At 36.1% G+C, this 16,512-nt stretch overlaps 2 protein-coding genes and 1 long non-coding RNA gene across 12 annotated transcripts in view; all 3 read left to right on the top strand.

The window, feature by feature from the left end:
- LOC131541062 (NACHT, LRR and PYD domains-containing protein 12-like) overlaps window positions 1-6,629 on the top strand; it is a 61,410-nt gene extending 54,781 nt beyond the window's left edge. For 6 of the 8 annotated variants that reach the window (XM_058776576.1, XM_058776609.1, XM_058776599.1 and 3 more), the window contains 5 exons: window positions 469-639; window positions 3,059-3,238; window positions 3,352-4,453; window positions 5,972-6,043; window positions 6,498-6,629. In XM_058776576.1, the coding sequence (XP_058632559.1) occupies window positions 469-639; window positions 3,059-3,238; window positions 3,352-3,358 (358 nt within the window). In that variant the 3' untranslated portion in view covers window positions 3,359-4,453; window positions 5,972-6,043; window positions 6,498-6,629. Of the gene's footprint in view, window positions 1-468; window positions 640-3,058; window positions 3,239-3,351; window positions 4,623-5,093; window positions 5,114-5,971; window positions 6,044-6,497 lie in introns of those variants that run through there. The other 2 variants (XM_058776569.1, XM_058776560.1) reach the window with 2 other exon arrangements.
- A 2,533-nt stretch (window positions 6,630-9,162) lies between these two features.
- On the top strand, window positions 9,163-10,946 carry LOC131541407 (uncharacterized). The gene is made up of 3 exons (XR_009271492.1): window positions 9,163-9,919; window positions 10,007-10,091; window positions 10,195-10,946. It is a non-coding gene; the product is annotated as an uncharacterized LOC131541407 (long non-coding RNA).
- A 1,148-nt stretch (window positions 10,947-12,094) lies between these two features.
- Window positions 12,095-16,512, top strand: part of LOC131541334 (protrudin-like) — a 34,092-nt gene continuing 29,674 nt past the window's right edge. Inside the window, exons 1-7 of one of the 3 annotated variants that reach the window (XM_058777027.1) lie at window positions 12,095-12,276; window positions 13,801-13,860; window positions 14,396-14,605; window positions 14,774-14,844; window positions 14,941-14,998; window positions 15,079-15,174; window positions 15,246-15,364. In XM_058777027.1, the coding sequence (XP_058633010.1) occupies window positions 13,817-13,860; window positions 14,396-14,605; window positions 14,774-14,844; window positions 14,941-14,998; window positions 15,079-15,174; window positions 15,246-15,339 (573 nt within the window). In that variant the 5' untranslated portion in view covers window positions 12,095-12,276; window positions 13,801-13,816 and the 3' untranslated portion in view covers window positions 15,340-15,364. Of the gene's footprint in view, window positions 12,277-13,794; window positions 13,861-14,395; window positions 14,606-14,773; window positions 14,845-14,940; window positions 15,014-15,078; window positions 15,175-15,245; window positions 15,365-16,512 lie in introns of those variants that run through there. The other 2 variants (XM_058777019.1, XM_058777035.1) reach the window with 2 other exon arrangements.

Here is a 16,512-nt window from a genome sequence, read left to right as displayed (position 1 = left end):
TGTAATGTCACATTACAACATCATTTAGCAAATTTTAGCAGTATATCGACCTGCCTTTAGCAACTTTCTTAGAAAAAAATGGCAACACTGCTTGCAGCCTATAGACTGAAAACATATCACAAATTTTTCACAAATTCACATTTTTATAGTTTACACAGAGATAATAACTGTATTGTTTCCAAAGAATTTGTATTTCAACCCCGTTTTCAAAAGTTTGTTTTCAGGCCCCCAAAACATCTTTGTCATCTAAATAAACAACCAAAACACATGAAAAGTTTTCTGTTTTTAGTTGTAAATTGTGTTGTGTAAACGTCCCCTTAGACATGAGACAAAATAAGAATAATACCTCCTGAGATCGAAAACACGCAGATTTAGCATTTAATCATCATAGCCATAATCATAATCATAGTCTGTGTTTGAGTAGTTTTTTTCTGCTGAACTGAGAGTGAAGAGTGTGTTGTTCTGCAGGTTGAGTGATTGTGGCGTCACAGATGAAGGTTGTGCTGCTCTGAGTTCAGCTCTGAGATCAAACTCACATCTGAGAGAACTGGATCTGTCTGAGAATGAACTAGGAGATGCAGGTCTGACGCTGATCTCTGATGGACTGAAGGATCCTCGCTGTAAACTGGAGAAACTGACGTAAGATCATACATTAATCTCAACATGAAAATGTAAATATGATCATTTCTGAATGCAGTGTCTTCAAATTTTGGCACCCTTGGTAAATATGAGCAAAACAGGCTGTGGGAAAATGTTTTTATTGTTCATTATCTTCATATTGTTTATTTGTCTGTCATTCAAAATTTTCACAAAATATTCAGTCACCAATCATTTTATTTACATTTTTCATATTACATCTTAAATATATTATAAGCACAACAAGAATAATATGCAAACAAGACACACTAACCAAAACATCTACACCAGTCAGTGATTGTTTGATCCTTGACCATCAGGAAATGCAAAGCCAATCCAACTGAAAAACAAAAACAAATTATTCTCATGTCAATAATTTTAGCACACATGTAGGGAAAAAAAATATTTATTTCACCTGTTCTCTAATTTTACTTAAGTTTAAAATGATATTTTTGTGAATATTTGTAATGAAAGACCAAGAGGATAAACGGTCTGTTTTGCTCATTTACAGTGAATTTACTGATGAACGTTTTCCTCCACATCATATCATCAGCAACACTTCATCCACTTATTGCTTTCAATATTAATAATGAAGTGTTTGCTGAAAGAAAAGACTAATTGCACCACAGAGAAGCTATGTATTATTTCCAGCTACAACTAAACAAACTCAACAGATGGAGTCCAGCGTCATGAGTCAGAAATTAACAGGGCTTTTGACAAAAATGCACAATTAAACTAAATCTATTAATGCTGTTGCTAATAAATTAAAGTGAAAATGAAATGAATGTTGCTCTCTCTTGATTCTTTGTAGCTCATTAATATTAATTTTCAATAATATTAGGCCTAAGATATTTTTCTAACACTCTTAATTTGTGTTCATGATGCCAACTTAGCAATGTTGTTGTTAGATTTGGCAACTTTTTAGACGACATTTGGGACCTTTTTTTGGAGCTTGGCACCTAGCAACAAATTTAGCTGTTTTTCAAACTTATTTAGCAACTTTTGAACAGTGACTCAAACAATAAAAAGGTGCGTATGTTTCCTCTGAATTACACGAAAAGAGTTCAGCATTGAACAGCTATCTATCAGTTTGGAGAGAGCTGGAGAGATGTGTTTAGCGGTTCACACGTCTGAATGAAGCTGCTCGCTGCAATCGTTCAATAATGATTGTTCATTTATAATACACACCGTTATTAGCTTGTACCTGTAATTGTTGATCAGTTAGGTAGCATATTAACTAACTAGCAATACACTGCTTAAAACTTGTTTAGATTGTGTAGTTTTACTAGTTAATAAGACAATAAAATGTCCTTGTTCAAATATATGTAACTGATCATTAATTCATTGTTGTATTTAAAAAGATTCCCAAAAAGTGAAGAGCTTGAAGAAAGTCCGCACACTCTCAAACATCAAAGAGTCACAAGCGAGATGAAAGCATATTGAGCAAATTGTGTTGGGTCAGTGTGTTTTCTGATTGATCATGTGATCTCTTAAATCATCATGTGATTTCTCAAATTAAGATGGCTCCAAGCTCTATTGTCAGCTTGACATTGAAAATGATCAACATGTGACCGAAACGTTTGCCTTGTCTTTATTCAGTAAGTTGCTCAATATGTTTTCATCTCGCTTGTGACTCTTTGGTGTTTGAGAGTGTGCGGACTTTCTTCAAGCTCTTCACTTTCTGGGAATATTTTCTGGTCTGCGCACCTCAGTTGGATTATTTTGAAGACGCGGCGAGTCTCCGGCTGCTTTTCTGTATTTAAAAAGAAAAATATCTGATCATAAAATAAATGTTTATATTTCTTTCACAAATAATATATATTATGTTTATAATACTTTTACAAACAAATTTAAATAAATTAACATATTTCAAATAATTTTGGTGAGATGTTTAATCACATATTTTTTCATTAAATGCTTATAAAACAAGAGATGGCCAGTCAGTTTGAGTTATTTTAATGTTGTATTCTACACAATGACACAGTTTTGCGCCGTGGTTATGTAATGTCACATCACAACATCATTTAGAAAATTTTAGCAGTATATCGACCTGCCTTTAGCTACTTTCTAACACACATTTTTCACAAATTGACATTTTTATAGTTTACACAGAGATCATAACTGTATTGTTTCCAAAGAATTTGCTTTTCAACCCCGTTTTCAAAAGTTTGTTTTCAGGCCCCCAACACGTCTTTGTCATGTAAATAAACAACCAAAACACATGAAAAGTTTTCTGTTTTTAGTTGAAAATGGTGTTGTGTAAACGTCCCCTTAGACATGAGACAAAATAAGAATAATACCTCCTGAGATCGAAAACACGCAGATTTAGCATTTAATCATCATAGCCATAATCATAATCATAGTCTGTGTTTGAGTTGTTTTTTTCTGCTTAACTGAGAGTGAAGAGTGTGTTGTTCTGCAGGTTGAGTGATTGTGGCGTCACAGATGAAGGTTGTGCTGCTCTGAGTTCAGCTCTGAGATCAAACCCCTCACATCTGAGAGAACTGGATCTGTCTGATAATAAACTAGGAGCTGCAGGTCTGAAGCTGATCTCTGCTTTAAAAGACGATCCACATTATAAACTGGAGAAGCTGGAGACAGAGTAAGTAGTAATGATTCATATATCACATAATAATCTCATTTAAACTCAATCTCCAGTACAGATGTGTGTCAGCTATAATGCATCTCTTACTGTGTTTCATTCTGTACTGACAGCTGTTAAATGATGGTGAATATAGATCACGACAGACACATTGAAGTCAACAGAAACAACAGAACTGAAGTCACGGTGATCCAGCGCTGAAGTGTGTGTGAGATACAGGAGTTTTTGAGTGAGGAAGAATTCAGCTTTACCTCACAACAAGACTGTGACTGTGATTGTGACTGTGATTATGATTGTGATTATGAACGGTTGTGTTTTGAAGAGTGACATGATCCAGCAGAGGATATCATTTCTTATGAGGAAATCATTTATTCATACTTACATTAGTTACCATGTTAAATCTAGATAAGCATGTACATGTTTTACTAGTTGTGCTATTTCAGACCTTTATTGCCATTTTAGACCTGTTACTGACAGCAGAGGACTTAATATTGAGAATGAAATATGTTGTCCTTGATACACAGGCAACTTTTCAGTATATCTAAGTACCACAAAACAAGTATGTATATTTTATGCTGTATAAAATCAAAATTCTATATGCTTTATAATAAGATGTACATATACCAATATGATGTAAAACTAAGTGTGTTACTAACCAATATTATTGTAACAGTTTGTTATAAATACAGTGTAATGAGACTGTAGTCATTAATAATGTCTCCAGAGCCTAAAAACACACAATTTGAGGGTTAAGCTCTAATATGTTTAAAACTCTCTTTGTTATTTCTAATGATTATATTGTATATAAATGTAAATGTTTTTACATTAGTGAAATTTATTTTAGTGATAATTACTTTCATTAACCAAGAAAAAAGACGTTTTAAGTTCAACAGGCACTGATGGCAGTAGTAAGTTTAGCAATAGTTTAAATTGTCAAACGCCAGACAGAAACAATCCTCTGCTGTCAGGCACTTCTGTGTTTTCTGTCTCATCGATGAGATCTGCGCTCCTCTGCTCTTCCTGACACTGGATCATCCTCGCGCTCTGACATCCACACATCCGCCTGTGCATCGCAGAAGATAGCTAGACATAAGCGATAATACAGCACTTATATAATATTAAGTGGATTAATCTCAGATTTATTGATCTTAATGCATGTTAAAGACTTATTAATGTCTCTGTAGAGGCAGAAGACACTGTTTTAAGGAATAAAAGGTATGTTATTGTCTGTTGTGTTTTCTTCTGGTTGATGATTATTTGACATTGTTTAATGTTTCTGTATTTAGATTAGTTTTTTACCGTTTCATAATTAAAATTTAATGTATTCTTATTGTAAAAATAATAATCATGCATGTTATATGTTTGACATCCGTTGAATTGACTCTTACATCTGTTCATATGTTTTTAAAGGGGTGGTTGATTGCAATTTCACTTTTGTAACGTTATTTAGTGTGTAATGTTGCTGTTTGAGCATAAACAACATCTGCAAAGTTGCAGTGCTGAAAATTCAATGCAAACAGAGATATCGTCTTTTAAAATTCTGGAAGTTTAATGCCTACAAAAACGGCTGGTAAGAGACTACAACAAACTACTTCCGGGTCTGATACGTGACAGACCCAGATAAACCCCGCCCTCGGGGACATGTAAGGAAGGGGGCGGGGCCATGTGGTGCTGCTTTAGAGAAGAAGAGAAAACTAGGGTGCACGTAAAAATCTATTCATATATGAATCGCGATTCTGTCTTCTAACGATTCTAATGGATTCACAAGTTTCAAAATTAATGTTTTAAAACAGCCTCTTAATACTGTTCCTCGCTCGCCCTGCTCTGCATCTCTCTCTCTCTCTCTCTCATTCAGATCATCAGATCAGCTCCAACAAACTGTTCCAATTATTTTCACATAGCAATGAGAAGCGTTATACATGGACGCGTGTGCGGTTGCCGTACTGTATTAAAGCTTTAATCAGAATAAAACCGTATATTAAAAGCTAACATAAGCAGTAGGATATTAACAGCGTATCTAAAAGTATGAGACAACAAACAAACAAACATACCATTAAGAGCCGTGCTTGCACAGGTTCTGCGCGATCCTCTTCACTAATATCCTCTGCATCTCAATCGGGCTCAAATTGATAAGAAATATAGACGCCATTATTGGACCCTTTTCACAAGACTGTTATGACGCGTTTCAACGGTCATCATCATTATAAATCCTTGAAAGTTTTTTATATTTTGATTTTTAAAAACTATACTTTGTATTATATCACCGTTTCATCAAGTAAAAAAAAAAAACTAGTTAACGCTAATGCGAGGATTTCTAATGCAGCGTCAATGTGAGGGACGGTAAATTTGACATCGTTCTGTCTTCTGACTGCTGTTATCAGTCTCTCTCAGTTTTTTTCCTTTGATTGAAAGTCGTGAAAACACTATCGTGGAGTTTTTCTTTTGCTATTTGAGCAAATGGGAATGCAAAAAATATATTTGTGGTACCCTCTCATTCACTGCTGTCGGATTTTACCCAACTATGACGACTTCCGCTGCTGAGAAACCCAGAAATGTGCGAAAGGTCCATGGGATTCACTAAATTCCAGGGGTTTCATTACCACGACGTAAAATGGGCGTTTCTGTAGGTGTTGGGAAAACGCCCCCTTTCCAAAAAAAAAAAAAAAATTAAGAGGTCACCGATCATGCGCAGAATGCTGATTTTTTTTTTTTGCGCGGGCATTTCCAATCCAGGATCTGCTCAGATGGATCACGAAGGAGAAAGCATACCCACGATGGATAATGAAGAACAAAACAGTCATACAGGTTATTTTTTTTTATGATTTTCGAAAACAAACTACCAGAAGAAATGTAAAACGTGCAGTAACCGTCAATATAGCGTAATTTCGTTTTACTGTAACGTTAGTTGTAGCCAGTCTCCTTACGAAAATTAACCATGGTTTTATAACCACAAAATAATAATGGTTGTGGTAAACTAACCATTTGTAGTAAAACTGGATAACGTATACAATGGTAATAAATCCGGTAAAAAATAAAAACATGGTTACCACACTTTTACTATAATAAACCATGATTAATTTTAGTAGTGACCCAATCTGAATGAATTAATTGGCATTTATTTATTTATATATATATATATATATATATATATATATATCTTTCCTCAATTATACTGAGTAAATATAAAGAATAAAAATATTGTGTAGACGAAAGTATGAACCTCTTCAAATTAATATACTTTGTTTTGTTTTTTTATCAGACTGGCTCCCATCAAATTTCAGAATATGTACATCGTCAAAAGAATACATCACAGGAATTGTTTCTTCTTCAGAAGAACTGAGACATCTTCTGGAAAGCCACAAGCGTGCATCTGGCGCATCTTACACTGTTTGGTAATTTAACATTCATATATTTACTGCATGTTTTCTCCTTATGGCAAATAATTCTGTACCTATTACTGTATTATGGAAATATCTAGTGCATTTTATTTGCCATGATATTAGGAATTTGTCTTGTTTCAGATTCACTACAGAAAACACATTAACACAAATACAGTATAACTAGAAAAATATGCAATGTAAGAAGATAATATGTAGCAGAGGGTAACACTTTACAGCAACGCCTCATTTAATAACATTAGTTAAAGCATTAATTAACATGAGCTTACAGTGAGCAATAAATTAACTACAGTATTTATTTATATTAATAATTACATTATTTATTAATGCTGTGCTTGTCCTAAAATTTGCCGTTTTTCTTTAATTTTTAACGTTAATTGTCTTTTTCCTTATAACAGGTCTGATGACAGTAACAAAAAACAGAAAGTGACTCCACGATGTCTATGGCAAGTGGAAGACTATTCAGAACACGTCCCACTCTCTGTGAAAAGAAGAGTGATATATGCTTGTCAGCACGGAAAGAACTACAAGAAGACTCCCACAACAGATGATTTGGTATGTATCACTACACATCTTGTTCTTGGTGATGAATTCTGTGTGGAGGTGTCTAATTCTGTTCCTGGAGGGCCACTAACCCTAACACTTTGCCACAGATTTGAGTGGTTTTGAAGACCTTTATTAGCTGATATAAAGCTAATACAAAATCACAACTTAGGGCTGTAAATAAACTTCTGTAAGGTGGCCCTGCAGGTGCAGGTTTGGACACCCCTGGTTTAGTTTATGCTAAATTAGTAAAAAAATGATTTACACTACCCGACAAATGTTTGAGCACACCAAAAGTGTTTTTCTTATTTCCTCTCGTGTTTAGAATAAAAGTCATAGAAATTACAGTACGAAATAACAAATTGTTAAATGGTTAGTTTACCCAAAAATGACAATTCCGTCATTAATTACTCAAAGACTTTTGTTCATCTGAGAGATGTCTGGTCCTCCATTGAAAGCTATGTAATTACCACTTTCAAGCTCCAGAAAGATAGTAAAGAAATCACTAGTGTAATCTATGTGACTCCAATGGTTTAATCTCGGCTGTAAATGTTTTGTTTTTCTTTTTGGCTGTTTGCACAAAAAAATGGCAAATTACAAAATATTAATCTATAACATTTTAATTACATGTCTTCTCTCGCATCAACACAACACCCATGCATCACTGAACTCATGTAAACTCGATATGAATTTCCCGTATATAAAGAATTTTCATTTAAAGGTACACAATGTAATTCTTGCCACTCTAGTGGTTAATAAACAAAACTGTATGCGTCTTGTGGAAGAACATTGTTAGGCGACTATCTTGGGGACCATTATTTTCGTCGCCGAGAAGCTGATTAGAGGAAACTTGCCGACACGCTAGCTGTTAATGATCATGGATCCAAAGACTTCGTTTTGTAGATTTATTGGCACAAGAAACAAACAAGGTTGTGCATTCAATACGTTCCATAAATGTTTCACTGGCATATAAAATGATGTCCAAAGTCATGATATCACCATTAAACAGCGCTAGAAGTTCTTTTAGCGGTCAGCAAAAGTAAGACTTCCCCCATCACCGTCTCCCTCCTTCCCCCCCACACCGGTGAACAGAAGACATATTCTTACAACTTCTGCCCCCACCCTCAACACACAAAAAATGTGTTCAAAATAAAAGAACTATACCCGACCCTTACAAACATTGTTGCCCAGGGATCCTCAAATCTGGACCACGAGATCCACTTTCCTGCAGAGTTTAGCTGTAACCCTAATCAAACACACCTGAACATGCTAATCAATGTCTTCAGGATCATTAGAAAATCACAGACAGGTGAGTTTGATCAGGGTTGGAGCTAAACTCTGCAGTGGCTTGGACCTCCAGGGTAAGATTTGAGGAACCCTGTTGTAGCCTGAGCTATTCCACAGCAGTTGGCGTCCCGCTTGGTCTAAAGTAGCTTGAATCTATACACACTTATTATAGGTGTACTGTAGTGATTCAGGATAAGACAAAAACATGGTCTGGAAGTTGTGTTCATGGTATACTAACCCATTATATAAATGTTGTAAGTAAGGTACATGGTGTGCCTTTAAAATTTAAGAAATCCATACATTTCCACAATTCATATTTGTCTACATAACTATTCTGTACCATTTGAACGTAAAACATTTGATAATTTTTTTTTTTTCTGCAGTCATTCTGCAGAACGAGAAGCATGTCCACATTATAAATTGATATATGCCATATGAAAATTGTTTGTTCACTCACAAATGAATGCTAGTGCCTGGCCCTGAAAATATGTCATTAAAGCTTTATTTTCTTTTGTTCTGCAGCATACTGAACACAAATACACAAGAAGAAAAAGGTTCCATATTCAAAACAGCAAGAAAGTGGATTGCCCAGCAAAACTTTACGTCCGATATGTAGTAAGGTAACCATTACATTAGCATGGCTTTATATACAGTATACATATAGACAGGAACACATCTTTAAAAGGAATTCAGATATGCAAAAATGTTAGGTGAAATAAAAGGCAGTTTCTCTTCTTTAAAAAAAAATACTCCATATTTATTAATCTTTTGAATACAAATAGCTGCACAACTTAATATAGCTTTAAAATAAGGGGGTCTCATTCACTAATAATTGTGTACACTATTCATATTTATTTGCACATTTGAATTTCTCACAAAAACGGTCTAATTCACAACATGTGCTTATGTACATGAATTTAATCTTAACCTCGTTCTAATGTTGATGAATTTGGAGTATTCTAAATGAGCAACTATGTGCCTGAGGTAAGTAATTTACATAAAACACACCAAAACCATGTCCGTATAAGAGCATTTAGCACACCTTTTCTTTCCTAACTCTCAGCAAACACGACATTCACTAAAAACGTGTTCTCGCCTGAGAGCACGCACAGCAAGATCTGTTAGCAATGCCACAAACGCCATCATTCAAACACAGTAAACACCTACTATACAGACATTACAGACTTTGATCTTGTTTTTGTTCCTTTGCACCTAGGCATGCACTGGGCTTTGGCTGTAAGTCATTTATGAGTTAAGATGCCTTTTTACATTTTTCAGTTTTAATATTTACATTATATTTGAAAAGTGCAAAACACTATTTATGATTTTCAGTTTGTCTTTAACTTGTTGCCTATATTGCTTCTTACCACCAGGTAATTGATTTAAAATCCCAGACCATAAAGTGCTATGACTCAATAGGTCAAAGACATGATGAGATTTGTCACGTGTTGTTGTGAGTGTCTCCATATTTTTGCAGTTGTTTTGTGGTTTGATTGTTCATCTTCTTTGAATATCTGGATGTGCATGTTTTATTTAACAGAAAGTACCTCACAAAGGAGTACAGGGTCAAGAAAGGCTGTGTCTTGGAGGCTTCCAGGTGGACCGTAGGCCGAATGAGAACTAATGTATGAACTAACTAATGTATGACACCGTTTAATGATTTATATGGATCTTCTCTGAATTAAGTGTAATTTTAAGGCTACTTGTTCTGCTTAAAATTGTGTCTAGGCAATTCCTAAACAGGTGAATGGAGATGACTGTGGTGTTTTTGCCTGTAAATATGCAGACTTCCTTTCTCAAGGAAAGCCACTCACTTTCAGACAGGTACATGATCAAGCAACAGTAGTTATGTTAACAACATTAATTCTCAAACATTTTATTGAATACTTTTCATTTCTGATTTGTCTCTGTTTCTCTGTAGTGTGACATTCCACTGTTCAGGAAAGTGATGGTTTGGGAGATTATACATGAGAAGATCCTGTAAGCCTTGAATCAACCAGTTCTTCAAATATCTTCATGTCATGTTCTTTCTGTGTAAATTAAATTGACTATGGAATTATGGATAATTATAAGGTTATTTTTTTACAGGCAAGAGCTGTGGAAAATATTCTGAGATTAATAATAAAAAAAAAGGCCTAACTGCAAATTTGACCTGTGTGATAGGACAGATGATTATAATAATGTTTAATTTATATAGCGCCTTTCCCAAGCTCAAGGACACTGTACAAAAGCAGAAACACAATAGACAGTCGATTCACATAATTGTAACAGTCCTTTCACAATCAATTAATCAGTTAAGTGGACAGTAGACAGTTGCCCAGTTATCTGAAGTTACTGTATATAATAAAAAATGTATTTAACACGAAACCCCTGAGATCAGGACAGGTATTTGAAGTTATAACAGTATGAATGTAATATGACACGAAACCCCTGAGATCAGGACAGGTATCTGAAGTTACTGTATATAATATAAAAGGTATGTGACACGAAACCCCTGAGATCAGGACAGGTATCTGAAGTTACTGTATATAATATAAAAGGTATGTGACACAAAACCCCTGAGATCAGGACCGGTATCTGAAGTTATAACAGTATGAATGTAATATGACAGGAAACCCCTGAGATCAGGACAGGTATCTGAAGTTACTGTATATAATATAAAAGGTATGTGACACGAAACCCCTGAGATCAGGACAGGTATCTGAAGTTACTGTATATAATATAAAAGCTATGTGACACGAAACCCCTGAGATCAGGACAGGTATCTGAAGTTACTGTATATAATATAAAAGGTATGTGACACGAAACCCCTGAGATCAGGACAGGTATCTGAAGTTACTGTATATAATAAAAAATGTATTTAATACGAAACCCCTGAGATCAGGACAGGTATCTGAAGTTATAACAGTATGAATGTAATATGACACGAAACCCCTGAGATCAGGACAGGTATCTGAAGTTACTGTATATAATATAAAAGGTATGTGACACGAAACCCCTGAGATCAGGACAGGTATCTGAAGTTACTGTATATAATATAAAAGGTATGTGACACGAAAAACCCCTGAGATCAGGACAGGTATCTGAAGTTATAACAGTATGAATGTAATATGACAGGAAACCCCTGAGATCAGGACAGGTATCTGAAGTTACTGTATATAATATACAAGGTATATGACACGAAACCCCTGAGATCAGGACAGGTATCTGAAGTTATAACAGTATGAATGTAATATGACAGGAAACCCCTGAGATCAGGACAGGTATCTGAAGTTACTGTATATAATATAAAAGGTATGTGACACGAAACCCCTGAGATCAGGACAGGTATCTGAAGTTACTGTATATAATATAAAAGGTATGTGACACGAAACCCCTGAGATCAGGACAGGTATCTGAAGTTACTGTATATAATATAAAAGGTATGTGACACGAAACCCCTGAGATCAGGACAGGTATCTGAAGTTATAACAGTATGAATGTAATATGACACGAAACCCCTGAGATCAGGACAGGTATTTGAAGTAAATTTTCGTTTAATAGGCCACGCCTACCTGATGACGCAATTTCGATTACGCTGTTCTGAAACCCCTGGGAAAAAGTGAGTCAAAGGTCCATACAACCGGAGCACATGCTGCTGAGCTGAGGGGCGGGACGTTTAGACGCACGCTCGGCGGTTTAGTGAATCACAACACACTGAGCCAGCTAACCAATCAGAGCCCATCACGTATTTCTGAGGGAGGGGCTTCATAAAAACAGGAAATATTCTAGGCGTTTGTTAGAGAAGGGACAGAGCGGTGTGGAATAAAGGTAAATTATATGAAAAATAACGCATTTTTAAAAAAACGAAGCATGAACACATGTTAGACTGCACCCCATAAACACAGTCAAGCCTAGAAAAAACAAACCATATATCAAGATGCTTGTTATTCAAGTCTGCTGGATTTGACATTGTTTACTGATTCCGGTTAAATCATTAACCCTCTGTGGTCGACAAACGCATATATGCGTTTTGAGGCAGATTTTCCTGATAAGGCCGAAATGAGCTTGAATTACTCTGCCATTTTTGATCGTACAGATAAGAGCAATACACCATTCGAATATGTAAGGGGTCTACTTTTATTTGTATACACTCATAATAACAACTAAACTTTGTGCTTTTGAAGAATAAAGAAAACAAACAGGGTGCGCTCTCCGTATTCTCCGTCTCCGCGAACTTCTTTTTGAAACACGTCACTAAAATGAACTGTAACTCAGCAAATACTTCACACAGAGACATGAGAAATATATCTGTAGAAAGCTTGACTTGTCTACTGTTAAATGAAGTAAGTCTTATCGAAAACAAATATTCTGTGATAAAGTAATCCGTATGAAACCAAGGACATGTCCAGTTTTTCCATCTGGTCTCATTATCTCTAATTAAGTCACGCCCACGCGCTGCTCGCGCTATTGTTATCACAAACCTCCACTAGAGCCATGCGGCATGTAAACGCCCACACCACCGTAAACAAAGCAGCAACGCATTCATCTCAGATACTTTTCAGTTTTGGAAGAACATGCTGAGAGGAAAAAGAGTTATATTTACCTCAGAAATGCGCTGAGAGGAAAAAGCTTTGTTTACCTCACAAACAGAACGCGAGCGCAGCTGGAGCCGCGGCGGAAGAGATACTTTATACCGAGTAAGTAATGTTTCTTATTGGCATTCGATAATGTGTTGTTGTGACAAAGTTGAACGCATTTACTGGTGAACTTGTCCCAAACTATAACTGCAGAATAAAATGTGTAAAATCGAGTGCAACATTTTGAAATATGATAGGCAACCTTTCATTGCATTTAAATGTTGCACGACGTGAGGATAGTTATATGTTCTATGCTTTATTTATTTTGAATAGTACAAATATGTAGGCCTATATATTATAATAAATATAATGTACTGTTTTTGCTGTACTTTGGATCAAATAAATGCAGCCTTGGTGAGCTGAAGACACTTCTTAGTGTTACTGTTCTACACAAATCTTACTGTTTAAATAATTTGACTGGTAGTATATGTATTGTCACCATGTTTGCTTTGTCTTTGTCTGTTCATTGTGTTGCTCACCTCTGTTTTGTGTTTTCTCATGCAGTTTCTGATGTCTCCTGTTTTCCTGGGTTCCAGTTTCCTGCCACTGTTTTGGATGTTGCACCCACGATGTCTTGACTCTTCTGTTGTTTATTTGTTCCTAATAAACTGTTTAACTGCACTCACAAGTGAATCTCATGTTATTTTATGTGATAGTTATATGTATACACACTTCTTTTTTCCTCACATTCTTTCTTGTAACTCTTCTCTTTCAGTCACACACCTGACTCAATGGCTCATTATGGAGCTCATTATGCGGGCCTTTGTCTTCTCAGGTGTGAGTCACGCCCTCTCACATAGAGCCTTTCCACTCAAAAAGTGACTTAGAATCTTTAAATCAATATATTGATTTCTGTGAGCAAGTAAACAATATGATTTACATATCATTTTGAAGCAAAAATTCTAGGCTACAAGATCCAGTTCTCAAAAGTCTTGTGAACAAATGTTCTGTATGTGTTTTATGGCCTTATTTCAGTGACTTCAAAATTTTAGTTTTTCACTAGCCACGCATAAACGTTTCTTTCTCAAAAACAAAATCATGTACATAAATGCTGCTAACATATTATTGTAGCCCAGTTTGTGCTGTTTACAGTGATATTAGCCATTTATATGTTTATAAGCAACTGAAAAAAGCACAAATGTAAGGGCATGTCAAAACTTCTCCAGGCCCCCAAAACACCCTTAGACCCCAGAGGGTTAAAGCTTTTAAACAGACTGTCAGGCATCAGGTTTAACAGATGTGAGTCTCTTGATTGTCACATGTTTATAAAGATAATCACAGTCCCTCAGTCATGATCTCTGATTTCCCAGCATGCAGTGCACAGCCTCCTCTCCTCAGGACCCCACACAACTGACCCAGCTGCCCGCTAAAGACGCGTCCTCCATAGACAGCAGCTCTGATCTGGGCAGCCCCAGAGCGCTGACCTTTGACCTGCTGAACATGGTGATCTGCTTCAAGCGGATGGCCATCTTCCTGGAGCCGGTCACAGACTCGCTGGAGGTGCTGCGCTCCCTGCTCGGGTGAGAGACGTCCCGTAATAATCACTGACTGCACTGAGAGCTTCTGCCTGTGCTTCAGGAGACGGTGTCATGTGACTCTCACGAGGAGGCTCTGTTTTGTCTCTAAACGTGTCTCTGAGTTACTGATGCTGCTGCGTGTCTCCAGTGTTCAGCTCTTTGTGTTTTCAGGTGGAGGATGCCGCTGTGCTCCCTGCTGAGCTGCGTTCTGCTCAACATCCTCTTCCTCACTCTGAGTGAAGGTGAGATGCGAGTAGATGACGTGAGCATATATTCTGTACAGATGTGATATAATGCAGTAAGGAGTAACTGAGTGTCTCCTGGTTAAATGTCTTCAGGCGCGTGGCTCTCTGTGCTGCTGCTGGCCGTCTCTGCTCCGGCTGAGGTCAAGGGCATGTGAGTGACGGGACGGTGAGGTTTGAGAGAGTTTGAGCACTGATGAAGATGATGAAGATGAAGGCTTGTGTGTGTTACAGGCTGAAACGAATAGATGAGCTGCTGACCCAGGCGTGTGTGTGTGCGGAGTCTGTGTATAAAGTGTTGTACTGGGAGAGCCACGCCATCTCCTCCGTGTGAGTATCGACACACAGACAAATTATAATATCTTTATATATAACCGTGTTTTCTCTTTGTACTTTTATAGGAAACTGCAGTTCAGTGTTTTCTGTTTTAAAGAAAAGGGTTTGGTTTCCGATCTTCATCCTGTTCATCATGCTTTTCCATTTAAACTCATATAATGTTGTTTCACTTTTATTCCCAGAGAAACTGCAGTAACTGTGTTGTCAGTTTTTCTAAATAAAACTAAATAAAAAAGTTTCAAGTTAAAGGCATTTTTAAATCAATTGCTAACGATGTTGAAGCAAAACATTTAAAAAGAAGTAATTTCTTGACAATTAAAAGTTATTTATCTCATTGAATCATTCTTAATGGAAACCACTTAGGGGAGAATCGATAGGAAATTCATTTCTTTACACAAAAGAGGACAATTGTACAAGAGGAATACCAAATCACTGTTTTAAGCATGAAAATTTAGCATAACACAGAAATTCAAAACAATACACTTGTGACAAAGCCCCTGAAACAATCAGACTTTCACGTCTAGCTTTCATTTTGTGATGAGTATTTATTTTTTTGTATTTTTTGCTAGAAAAAGAGCAGGTGAGAAACCAAGCAAGTGTTTCAGAGCAATGAAAAACAATGAAAAGAGTGACAATATTTAAACAATTAATTTAAATATTATATGATACAGGCAAAATAAGTTGTTTGTAAAAAGAAAGGGACTAAAGGAAAGAAAGCAGTACCATGGAGGGCAGACAAACGCAGCGATGCTATCTGAAGGTCAGAAGGTGTTTCTTTTTTGATCTGATCAATTATAAGAGCACAAGCAGTTGTAATGAAAGTTATACGAGCATGTGAAAGAGATTCCTGGAGAAAATTCTGTGTATAATATTGGAGGAAAATAGAAGTTGGTGACATACAAATACAAAAATATAACAGCAATATTAATAAGTGAAGAAAAGCCAATAACAATGGATACTGAAAAAGCAGAGGTGTTGGCACAAACCTTTGTTAAAGTGTTTTTACAGTAATTTCAATATTTCTGATGAAATGAAAAGATGCAGAGAAATTACAGAGCTTCAGTGTGCATTCCTCATTTTAAAGCTAGAATTGCTAAAAGGACAAGTAACCGTTTATCAGTTTACTCAGAGATGACTCTGATGACTCTTCATTGGATGGAGGAAATTCAGCCACTGAGAAGAGTCACTTGCTCAGATCATACTCTGTTGTAACAGGTTTATTAGTGGTAAGTCTACATCTAGACAAGACATCTTATATATTCTACAAAGCATGTTCAGAATTCACCAACATAGATTAAGTATATCATTCTTGTTGCTACCGGCACATGTTGG

The sequence above is a fragment of the Onychostoma macrolepis genome, chromosome 01 (assembly GCF_012432095.1).
Source record: "Onychostoma macrolepis isolate SWU-2019 chromosome 01, ASM1243209v1, whole genome shotgun sequence".
In the NCBI taxonomy this organism is placed as follows: domain Eukaryota; kingdom Metazoa; phylum Chordata; class Actinopteri; order Cypriniformes; family Cyprinidae; genus Onychostoma; species Onychostoma macrolepis.
Note: the sequence above shows the minus strand (reverse complement) of the source record. Positions and strands in the feature narration are given on the sequence as shown.